At 38.7% G+C, this 12796-nt stretch overlaps 1 protein-coding gene across 1 annotated transcript in view; it reads right to left on the reverse strand.

Moving 5' to 3' along the window:
• The window catches only part of washc5 (WASH complex subunit 5), a 64208-nt gene that overhangs the window by 20436 nt on the left and 30976 nt on the right, over window positions 1-12796 (reverse strand). The window contains exons 13-19 of the mRNA XM_072570784.1: window positions 12134-12209; window positions 10792-10902; window positions 8781-8921; window positions 8090-8170; window positions 6098-6199; window positions 5315-5494; window positions 1112-1236 (exon numbers count right to left, since the gene is read on the reverse strand). Of these exons, the coding sequence (XP_072426885.1) occupies window positions 1112-1236; window positions 5315-5494; window positions 6098-6199; window positions 8090-8170; window positions 8781-8921; window positions 10792-10902; window positions 12134-12209 (816 nt within the window). The remainder of the gene's footprint in view (window positions 1-1111; window positions 1237-5314; window positions 5495-6097; window positions 6200-8089; window positions 8171-8780; window positions 8922-10791; window positions 10903-12133; window positions 12210-12796) is intronic.

Raw genomic sequence — 12796 nt, forward strand, 5'->3', positions numbered from 1 at the left:
TGCCTGGCGCTGTGAGGAAGCAGTGCTAATCACTGTGCCATTGTGCTGCCCCATCTACACTAATTCATTGGTTTGAATGTGCTTCAGGCATCTAGTGGTAATGAAAGGTGCTACTTAAAAGAAAATATTAAGCTTTTGATTAATACAAGGAATAATCATTAGAAGAGGTAAAAATCTTTCAGCTTACTGATTAAAATGCACTCTTGGACATGTACATCACTGGCCTCTTGTGTCCATTCGTTCTTTCCCCAATATGATAGCAGCATCTGCTTTACTAAATTAAAGTAATCTGATACAACTGAGGAGGTACAATGTGCCACTTCAGAAGGTCATTCACTGTAGGCCATTTCTGAAAGCCATCATAAATTACAAAATGTACTATTAAAAAGGAGAACGGGGCTTCAAAGAAATGGAACTAAAATTCATTAGACCCTGCTGGCCACAGGCAGGGAAGGTACAAACCTGGTGCCATGGAAATCTCCAAAAAGGAGCAGACAAAGAAAATTGGAGATGCCAGGTCTCCTCCTCTAAGCTTTTCTTCAAAACAGGTGGAATGTTGTGACCACTTGAGCCAAGAGAAAATAGAAAATAGTTCTCTCACACACATGCACCGATACAAATACACCCACTAAAAACAGGGTGGCTACATTATACAAGGTGCAGTGAAAGGAGCACAGTGCTACTAAATAAATGGAGGGCATCACTGTATTTTATTACCCATAGTTTTAAAGCTGCAACTCTCTAATGCCTCAAACTAACCTTCCAAAGAGCTGCTTGGAGACAAACATTATTCAGTGAAGATGACAGAAATGAGAGACATGCAAGAAGCTTAAGTCAGGTACACTGTGATACCTTCTAGCATTCAGTTTGAAAGAATAATGACTGGTCAAAACACTGCACGGCTCAGGAGCTGGAGATAAAGTAACTGTGGAGGCAGACTTTAATTTGGCAGTCCAATCTCAGTTTGGTCAGTCATTCTTCTTGCGCTAAGTCTAGCCTCCTGATTCCCAAACAACATTTCATAGCTATTCTGATCCTCAAACAAAAACAAAGATGCTCAGAGAGTAGCGAGGCAATTGGACAAGAGACTATAGTAAAAAAGCACACTCACTTGGGGTCAGTGATTCTTAGGATTTCTCTGCAGAGTCGACCAATAAATGTCACAGATTCATCGACCGGTTGAAATTTGGGAATGGGAATATGGGTGGACTGGTACATGCTCTGCCAGTCTAGAATCTATAAGAAAACAAAAAAAAAAATCTGCTGATAAAACTGAAATCTTAGTCAAAGTCTTGTCCTTTTCTTAGGTCATCAATTATGATTCAGTAATTGTCCTGAAGTACTTCAATATTTTTAAAAAATAATTTTACACATTGACAATAGAATCCATCCATTACTTCAAGTGAAAATGCAAAGTTGAATAGGAAAATACATTGCTGGAAAAAGCACAGCAGGTCAAGCAGCATCTGAGGAGCAAAAGAGTTGAATTTCAGGCTTAACACTTTGTCAGGACTGCAGACAGGGAAGGGGGCTGAGAAATAAACAGGGGAAAAGGGGGTTGGGGCTGGTGATAAGTGACTCTTTTGCTCCTCAGATGCTGCCTCAGTGACTGTGCTTTTTCCAGCACCACACTATCAACTTTGACTTCTCTAGCATCTGCAGTCCTCACTATCTCCTAGGACAACATATTGAAGGTTTTTGAAATGTAATGCTCCAAATCAAGTTTAGTTGCTAAAACCCAAAGCACATTTTGGAAAATGCATTTCCCTGAGAAGTAACCTCTCCCAGAGTTAGCAGAGAGATTTAATATTTTCAGTTTCCTTTTCCAGTATTAATATTCACCTATCATTCTTTATGTGAAGCACACACAACTACTGTGACTAAGATTTTCTTATTTCCATTAGTTTCCCAGCATTCTACCAGGACTAGAAAGTGTAAATGGAAGAAGGATGTTCCCGATGACCCCTGTTCTGAATTCACTGGTCATAGTTTAAGAATAAAACATAGACCATTTAAGACTAAGGAGAAATTTCTGCATCCAGACAATAGTGAGCCTGTGGAATCCTCTGCCACGGAAATTACTTGAGGCCAAAACATTGAATGTTTTCAAGAAAAAGATAGATATAGTTCTTAGGGATAAAGGGATCCAAGGGATACAGGGCCCTGTTATGAATATGGCCATATTGAACAGAGGAGAAAACTCAAAAAGGTTGAATGGCTTAATTCTGCTCCTATTTTCTATGTTTCAATGCCTTTTCCCCATTTTGTTTCTCAATGTTATGATGGCAATCTGAAGTCACACCTCAATGGACGTGGCAGTTTATAACAATAACATTGGAGTTACACCACTGACTACAAACCACAAAGATGCTGTGCATGCATTGCTCCACTCCTCAGGAGTTACTACTCAATTTTATAAAAGCATGTTCAGTGTCTCACCCAAGATTCAGAATCTGAAAATGAAACAAGCTTTTTGGAGTGCCCAGGAATTTCAATGTATTTAAAATGAACTGCAATCAGGTTGAAGTTACTCAGCATGCTAGTGGTCTTTATGAAGATCTTACACAATCAGGGTTCCCAGGTGATGTCATGGGGCCAGTAATCCAGAGATCAAGGCTAACTATTCAGGGACATGGGCTTAAATCAATCAATGTTAGCTGGATGAATTTAAATTCAATTAATAAAATCAGGAATATGAAGTTAGTTTTGGTAATGGTGACCATGACAACAAGTACTGACCGTTGGAATAAAATCCCCTGGTTCACAGATGTCGTTTAGGAAAGGAAATTTGCCATCCTCACCTGATCTGACCTAGAGCGACTAGCGACGTGGTTGACTTTTAACAGCCTACTGAAATAGCCTAGCAAACCACTCAGTTCAAGGGCAATTAACATTGGGCAACAAATATTGAGTTTTTCAATAAATCCACAGCCCATAAAAGAATAATTTTAAAAAAAATTATAATCACGAGTCTGAACCATTTTGCATTAACACAAATGCACCCAAAAACAATAATGCATATTTTTAAAAAACTAATGATTTTTTTAAAACGTGAGAGTTAAAATGGTCTCAACCATAGAGATAAGAATTTCCGGACAAAAGGATATCAAAGCCCATCTCGCAGTCCTTCTATTATCATAGTGCTCACATGATAGAACTGATGATCATTTCCTAATAACCAGTCTCTACCAATTAATCTGCAGGAGACCCAGAAATGTACTGAGAAACAGAGTCATTGATGGAAAGCTTTGGGAACTACAAGTTCAAGCCAGCTAAACCTATTATGCCGCATCTCAAATTAGTCATCATTCGTACCCCAAAATTCTTTCAGCAATCTAACATACATTATCTTTAGAAAATTTAAATCAAGAGTAAAATTAAACACTGGTTCAAAGCCAGAGGCTAGATGCAAAACAAAGCAGGCCACATGGTAATTATATTTTTAGAAGCTCACAGAAGAGTTAAACTAAAACTGATGCAGTTTTTGCTTTAAAGTCCGGCAGGTCGAACCTATTCTCCACATCAACCTGTTCAGAGACGTTATTAAACACCTCTGGAGCAGGTGGGACTTTGACCTGGGCCCCCCAGTCCACAGGTAACAATGCAACCTCTGCACCACAAGAGGGCTCTTAGAGACAGTGCTGAAGCCATTTCAGCTACTTTTCTATCAGGTGAATGGGGGTGAGGATGAAGGTGATAGGTCAGAGAGGAGGGTGGAGCGGATAGGTGGGAAGGAACATTGGCAGGTAGGACAAGTCATGAGGATGGTGCTGAGCTGGAAGGTTGGAACTGGGGTAAGGTGGGGGGGGGGGGCGCGAGGTCGGGGGGGGGGGGGGGAGAAAAGGTGGGGGGAGGGGGGGAAAAAGGGGAAATGAAACTGGTGAAGTCCACATTGCAAATCTGTTTCAGGACATGGTTGAAGAGCTTCAGGGCAGAGGAGATGACCTGGGGGTTGCAGTGAGAGACTCACAGATTCTTGTAGAGAGAGGAGGAGAACTTCTTCAAGGTAGACATGCTTGCAAGGGATTCACAGTAAGGTCAAAGTCAATTAGATAAAAGTGAGGACTGTAGATGCTGGAGATCACAGTCTAGATTAGAGTGGTGCTGGAAAAGCACAGCAGCTCAGGCAGCAAAAGATGCTGTCTGACCTACTGTGCTTTTCCAGCACTATTCTAATCTAGACTCTGATCTCCAGCATCTGCAGTCCTCACTTCTTGCCTACTTCTCTATCAATCTGTTCAGGGATGTTATTAAACATCTCTGAAACAGATGGGACTTGAATCCAGGCCTCTTGGTTCAGGGGTCATTAACACTGAGCTACAAAATGGCCCCCTCGTGCAGGTTGAAAAATAGTGCACGAAATTAAGAGCATATTTTGCTACTTTACTTGCAGCATATATTTATGAACAATGATAAGCACAAATTCTCAAAAAACACCTGAAATATCTATGAATTGTCTTTGATCAGATGCAGGCAGAGGCCATTAAGTGGGGTTTAACTTGAACAAACATAAGGAGATACTTATTAAACTGTGAGGCATTTGCATATAACATTTTTATATGTTAATAAATGGTAAGACAAAGATTGATTCTATTGTTCAAAGAACACTTCATATTTAATGTTGCTTGGATGATTTAAGTTTTGAAGGATTTTGGAAAGTGGAATTATTTTCAAAATCTGGGAACAGCTCAAGTGATTCTTTTACAATAAGTTTTTTTTTAAATAAGATGCTGCTTGCTTTGTTGCAAACCCCTACATGATTCGGTTGGGATTTATCCTTCTCTGCACAGATCTGTTATTTTCTCTTGTGACAGGCGAGGATTGTGTGTGTATTTTGGGACTGTTCAGAGGAATAACCATTTATACTTCTATATTACTGACTATGCATGTTATTCAATAAATAAATAATAATTTAAATTTTGATTTTATAACAAGCCAGAAAATCTTAATCAATCATCCTGGTAACCAGAATAAGTTTTTTAAAAATGTGACCATGGAGTAGTGGGACTAGAAAGGCAGTGCATTCCTCCAGTGTCAGTCTTAACATTGTAAATAATGCAAGACCAGGTAAAAATGAATTCCCATGCTATCTTTCACTAACTTGTTTCCTGGAGTAGACACGGATACACATGCATCACTGTCAGGTAGGTGCACTATCACCAACTGGCCATGGCTGCAGTAGCATCAGGCAGGTAGATAAAAAGGGCTGAACATGACAGGGCAAACAGATGGGGCAGAAGAACCTTAAAATATTAAAACGCAAAAAATGACACAAAAAGTAGTTATGCTCATTTAAGATTTCTTTGAGAATTACCTTTGTCCTCAAGAAATTATTGCACTCTTGTTCCACATTGTAGTTGATTATTCGAGACACTTCTTCCTGCCATATCTTCAGCCCATAAATGCTGACATAATCTTGTATGTATTCAAATGAACGGTAGAATCCATCCATCGTGGCAGCCATCTCTTTCAGTTTGGGCATCAGTTCACTAGTCTGTGTCAGAGCAACACCAAGTGTTTGAAGCTTTTATAATACATGTTTTCTATAAATCACAACAATGAACAGCACTTGACAGCTCGGTTGAGAGTAAATTCTTCGATTCTCTGCAATCAAAAGCTAGAAATTCTGAATAATGAGAACATTAGAGTGCATCTAAACTCTGTACATGTCAGAAGTTCATTCAATAAACTTGATTATAGGTAACCGTCTGAAATGACATGATGTTTTGCTAAAACAGTAAATGATGATTTCAACTGTATAATAAGACCTGGGCTCATTTTCCTTCTCCCCTCAGTGTACAGTCTCTACCTAAAAATTAACAAATTTACTCATCACAGAGATTGGTGCAATGCATCTATAACCTGATGACCCATGAACATCTAAATCGAGTGTTGTATACCTTTGGTGAAAAGCTGACTCTGACTTCAGGGTTAGCGAGTGACAAGTTAGCAAGGCTCAGTAGATACTACAGTCCTCCTTCCCTGTAACCGTTATACTTTTCCGCTTCAGGGACTAAAAGAAAAACCTTCCAATGTCTGACCCAAAACTCCAAACCAATAAGAAACATTACATAGTAAAATTATCACATCCATTCACCTTGGCTTTTGGATTAAAAATCAGCCCTTTGTGAAGGGCAAAGGCAACCCTTCTGACCAATTCCTTCCTGATACCATCTTCCAGCAACTGCTTTGGATCCACCTATTAAAAAGAAAAAGAAAAACTGATTTGTAATTCTAAACCTCTTCTGAAAAAAAACTTAATCTTAAATTTCCATGTAAAATTGTCTTGCTCTCAAGCACCCCCCTTATTAACATCATAAGCCAAGCAAATCTGACTGAATATTTGGGACACCACCATTAAATGAAAACAATGAAATTGATAGTTTGAGGGGAAAGATGCAAGGCAGGTTTTTCTGAACTGAGAGCAGGGCTGCAAGATGAGATTTTAGGGTCAGAAGCTGAAGACAACAATGGCTGCTGTGGAGCTCCAGTTGCTGTCTGAAACCATAATGACCCTATCAGTGCTAGTGTTTGATTTTTGTCGGTGGTCACAGCCCAAGTGGACTGTTCATTTAGGCCAGATTGCCACTCCAGAATAAATGCTTACGAACAGGTAAGTGTTCACATTTAACTAGAGACACCCTGCCTTTTCTTATTCAAGGCCTCTCACACCTATCAAAACAGGGATTCACAAAGTCTGGGGATTTAAAAAGGGGTTTGGGAAGCACTGTGCAAAACAACTACATTGATGCGGGCATTGGTGGGTTACCTAGCTTGACAGTGATAGTTATGGATGGTAGTGAGGCCTGTGGAAATTGCTGCTTTCTTGAATATTTATCAGCCTGCTCCAATCATTCTAGTTGTTTTCATTTATTTCTGAAATTTCTTGCTTCACAGGTTTGGATTTTAAAAAATGCATTACTCAATGAAATTCCCCCGCCCACTTTTAAGGCAGCAGAACAGAATTTCTGAAGAGTGCTTGATTCTGAAGCTTATAAACTACCTTTTAAAATATGAACCATGAAGCATGTTTCTCCAAGTAAGTGAATTATTTAAAATTATAATTTCATTCAAGGAAAATTAAATGCATTTTTTAAAACTTGCTATTTGCATCACTATTTAATTAAAAAGATGAGAAAGCAACCTGCCTCCAAGGCTTCTCTTCTTTCATTTGTAGTTTTTAGGAATAGCAAGAAAACTGCTGGCCACTCCCCCATAACAAATACTCAGCTGCTCAGCATCAAGCTACAATGGTCAGGAACAGTTTGTATGCAACTGCTACAAATCCACGTATTGTCACAACATGGCAGCGCACCATAAAGCTTGCTTCAGTGCAACCTTATAATTAGTTACTTCAAAGTACTGCTACAGTTTGAGCTTTCACAGTGAAGTTTCACTAAAATAGCATTTACGAGTACACCAAGTTCAGTCATGCATTCTGCAGTCAGGGATTACGTATTTGCCCACTCTCAGATGACAAAGAAATAAGAACCATCTAATAAAATTGACAGCACAGTGTGAGGATACATCTCCACTGAACTCTCCCCACAACAGAAGTTGTGAATCGCAGAGTGAGGAGCAATAAAGCAGAGACAATTACAAATAGCAGCAGCTGACTTTATTCTGGGAAAAAAAAGTGGACAATAAGAACATTTCATTTCAAGTGTTTGTTTTATCGTTAACAGCTAAACCACCTTCTCCAAACCTAATCCAATTTGTTCATGCATTGCTCATACAATTAAGGTGCAAAAATAAAATGTATTTCCTATTTGTTGAGAATTTTTTTTGAAGGAAGCTTTCTTTATACCAAAACCCTTGCCCTTTGAAATTATCCATAAATACTTCCCTTTCCCCTAATATTGCACCATCCAGTTGTGGAGATATTGCTTTAATCAATAGTCTCGAGAAGCACCAAGTACTATTTAAATTGACTACCTATGACCTTTCTATGTTTCATCACAGACTACCAGAACCCAAGTTGCAATTAACAGTAGACACATTGAATAGTTTTCTGGTTTCAGAAACCAGAATGCAAAACAACCTCAGATCTCAGCCACAACAAAACATATCTTCAAACATATTCACTTGCCTTGATGATGCCAACAAGGGTAGTTTTCATCATGAGAATGCCTTCAGTGAAAATTGATATTGCATGAGTAAGTCTTGCAACCTTTGAGCAAAAAGGATATGAGAAATAACAGTTTAAAAAAAGCTAGATTCCAATTCAATTTTTATTTGGACTTTTGACATGTGCTATCAGTTAACATTCACCATAATCACTCACTCCATAAATATCACTAACCGTTCAAGGCAACATTGACGGCCTTTGTCAAAAGAGATGCCAGTTGGGCAGGTAGATGTGGATCAGACGCATATTACTTTAATTAAGAGAGCACTGTATTAGCAAAAATTGACCAGCAATTCTTTCATTGTTGGAAGAAAATTCAATATGTCATTGTCACCATGAGATCACCTGTAAATTAGGTGATGAGACAAGAACAAAAGCACAGCGCCAAAATTTGGTGAAGGTGGAATCCCTTTTACAGTTTAATTCAGAAACATCACCAAGGTAACAGCAGAGACTAATTAACAAGAAACCTGCATTAACAGCCAAGTTTAACGGCACCATCTAAGAGTCTTAATGCCTTTTCACCACCATGCTTTAACTGTACCAAAATCAACAAAAACAGAACAAGAGCCCTCCACCATGAATTCCATTCAGTCAACCCCAATGACCTCTGAATTCTCTGACCTGTCCAAAACCCACCATCCCCTAATACCTCATATCTTGCAACAAGCTGGGAATAGTCCTTCAGCTTGTCTTTATCCAATCGAGTTGGCACTTCCATAATGCTGTGTGTTTGTAGCTTGATAATTTTTGCTAAGGATGTGAACATACTTTCTGGAATAATCTGCAAAACCTAGAACAGCAAAAAAAAAGTGACAATTTTCCAGTGATTTCACCATTGCAGGTGATTAGACATAAGGCTTTTCACACATTAACGTGCCATATTGATTAAAAATTCAATCAAAAGTTTGATCTAATTTCAACTTAAACATGCAATCAACGTGAAACACCAACAATTTGGTGAAATGAAACAAAGATGTGCAGGTAAGGTGAATTGGCCATGCTAAATTGCCCGTAGTGTTAGGTAAGGGGTAAATGTAGGGGTATGGGTGGGTTGCGCTTCGGCGGGTCAATGTGGACTTGTTGGGCCGAAGGGCATGTTTCCACACTGTAAGTAATCTAATCTAATCAATAAGCAAGCAAGAAATCACGTGCAGAGTCAAACGCTGAACAAGATGTTTTGGATGGGACAAAATGTCCCATTAAACCAACTAAAACAGCAGGAGCTTGAATTTCTGCAAATTCTTAATAATAAACAATGTCTCTCCAAGGGCTTCACAGACTATAAAGGAAAATGGAACACAAACCAATAGATGGGTGATAAACAAGATCTTTGTCAAAGAGTTTCAATAGGTAGAGAACATAGGCTCAGGTTTCCAAAGCAGTGAACTAGATGGCCAACAGATAGGTCAGTAGTGGATTAAGGAGGGGCACTGCATGGATGACCAAAGAACTGGAGTGGGCAGTGAGCATGAGGTGAAATTGAAGTAGTATTAAAATAAAGATGGATGAAGTCATGATATGATTGAAACAAACCAGAACTTAAATCTCAGATTGGGTGCAAATGATAACTAATTGTAACTTGATGTAGAACTGAATATGTACAACAGAGTTTTTTTATGGTGTATATGCAGAACATTACACAGCGAGCAGAATAGAGGTCGACAGCAAGATTAGGGGAGACAAAACCATGAATTAAGATTTCAGCAGCAGATAGGCTGCAAGTAGGTATAAAGATAGGAAATGTTACCAAGCTAGAGGTATATGGTTTTTGTGATGGAAAGAAGAATGAGTTTCGAACCCGGAATTCATTAGGTTACAGGGTCTGAATGCAGTCGAGGAAGGAAACGGAAGGAGCAAGGATACAGATTTTCTGCCAAGAACCAAAGCTGATGTTGTCTTTTCTTGAGCTGGGGTTGGTGGTATGAACAGCAGTTCTGAAAAGGAGGTGAAGTGATGCCCAAGATGGAATCATTTAGAATAGAAGATAGCACAAAGGAGGAAAGGAGGCTAGTAGGAGTTGAATATAAATTGCATTGGGAACTCAGCAGGTGGTCTCAAATGATGGGACAGATCAGTGTATGGTGAAAGGTGGAGCAAAATAGTGAGAAAGACAAAAGATGCAGGGTTACAGCAGGAGGGAAGGTTCTGAATTGGTGCACAAGGGAGACAAACTGATGGCCTACTTATGACAAAGAAAATCCAGAAGGTCCTTGCTAGAGGTGAGACAGCAAGAACACAAGGAGAATGCTGGTAATAAACTTAAAAAAGGAGCCCACAGTCAACTTTATTACCCAGAACAATCATCAAGCATTGTTAAGCAGAGAGGAGAGGCTAGGTTTAGCAAAATTTGAAATGATTAAGCCAGACCTGATGAATGGCCAAACCAGTTGCAGTCATTTACAGATTTGAGTGTGGAGATTGTGGAACTACTGGAAATAAAGGCATCAATGGAGTCAATAAGAAGAACTGAAAGTCAGCGACAACAGAGGAAAAATATCAGGAGATACCAGGGGAGAAGAAGGATTGATGTACTCAAGTGAATTTCTGTACAGGGTATAAGTTTACAGGGAAATCGAAATATACAGCTCTATTCAAAACACAGCTAACAGTCATAATTCAATAGACCAAAGTAGACATTTATTCCAGCGCACAAGACTCACCTTTCTAACATAGGCCACCAGCTCTCCAGAATAATACTGGGATACGCTCAGAAGGTCTGGACTATTGGCCTGATTAATTCTCATCAGTGGAAGATCAAGGGCTGATGCCAACTGAAACAGCAGAACAAATTATCCACCTAAATATTACTTATTAATCATTACATCTGAGAAGTATCGATAATACTGATTAGTTTTACTGCTAAAAAAAAATTTTTAAAAATTCATCCTCAGGATATGTACACCGCTTGCAAGGCCTGTATTTATTGCATATTCTTAGTTATCCCTTAAAATGAAGGAAGCAAGCACTGTAAACACAGCTGGGGGTACGGTATGTAGCATCAATAGCTAGAAAGCTGTAAATGGGCAATGACCGACTGACTGAGTTGGCAAAACCATAGCAGCAAGTGCTCAGCCAGGGAAATGTGAAGTCAATCTCTTTCAACCCATGAAAATAATTCAGATTTTTAAAATATATAACCACTAGGCAGTTTAGAACCATAGAAGGAGCAGAGTAATTTAGGAATTCATGTATAAAAAGCATTAAAAGTTATGAGACATACAAAAGTGAAATGAGAAAACCAACAAAACATTGTTTCTTTTAAGTCAAGGAAGGTGGAATACAAAAGGTGGAACTTACATTGGTTCTATAAAATTCTGGTTAGGCCCTACATGGAAAGTCCTGCTATCCTGTGTATTAGATTCATAAAAGGTCCCAGCTTTGTCCCAGTCAAGTCATTCCTCTCAATTTGTTTTTATTCTTGTAGGTAATGTTGATTTTGGCATTTGCTGCCCATCCCTCACTGTCTTTGAACTGGCCGAGAGAGCTAGAAGGCAATTAAAAATCAACCGCATTGCTATGGGTCTGGTTGGCAGATTTCCTTTCCTTGAAGGACAGTTGCAACTAGAAGGCTTAAGACAACTGATAATGGTTAGCTGGTCATCACTATACTAGCTTTTTTGAATTTCAGATTGATTTTATAAACTGAATTCAAATTATCTGCCGTAGTGGGATTCAAGGCCTTGTCCCAGAACACTGGTATGGATCATGAGTACAATACGATTACAAGCTACCTATATGGTATAAAACACAGTAACTGAAAAGAAAGATGGAGATCGATATGGAAGAATTCAACTTCTAACAAAAATTAATCAAATTCTTGTCATGCCTAATATTCTCCTAATGCAAACTTAAATGATACAAAATGACGGCTTCCTGGTGACCCAACTGTTTTAGGACACACTCATTACAAATGAATAACCCAGTCATTCATCATATTATTTGACCAATTCAGCAGTTTAATAGTTTCTGGTCTATACTGCCTTCAGACTCCTCTCCACTTACCTTTAAAAATGTTGCCTTAAGTTTGGTTACCATGAAAGGGCTGACTCGTATACCTTCTTGCATGATAGATGTGTAGCTGCAGATAAGTAGTATTATATTAGTCATTGCTCAACGACACTAACTATAGCAATGCACAGCTTAACTGGCACTAGTGAAGGTCATAAAATTTAAATAATAATAATTTGGGTACATAAGAAAACAGATCTCAGGCACCCATATGACCATATATAATTTTACACAATTCAGGAGTTAATTCATTTGGCCAAAAACTTCTAAAGATAATTCATTATTTTGATTTTCATCTATTCAACGTTCAAGCTTCCAATAACATTGCTGAAGTTTCACATTTTACCTGAAACCTGGATTTTGTTTTTGTGTTAGAACCATATCCAACACTTGAGAGGTACAGGAAGTATTCAGAATGTCTAAGTCTACTTCTTCATTACCAATAATTTGAACCAACAATCCCTCTAATTTTCTTTTGTTGTCCACATCCTATTCACTAAAGCATACAGGATCTTAACATTTTGTCTGGGAGTACAAAAAAAAGGGCCAGTGTGTGCTTGGCCTCCTCAAGAACTTCAGCATTCCTTCATGGCTATACAGATGGAAAAGAGAACAGACTCTCACCCCTTCAGAAGCCAACTATGGCAATGTCACCAG

Source organism: Chiloscyllium punctatum, chromosome 5, assembly GCF_047496795.1.
Source record: "Chiloscyllium punctatum isolate Juve2018m chromosome 5, sChiPun1.3, whole genome shotgun sequence".
Lineage (NCBI taxonomy): Eukaryota > Metazoa > Chordata > Chondrichthyes > Orectolobiformes > Hemiscylliidae > Chiloscyllium > Chiloscyllium punctatum.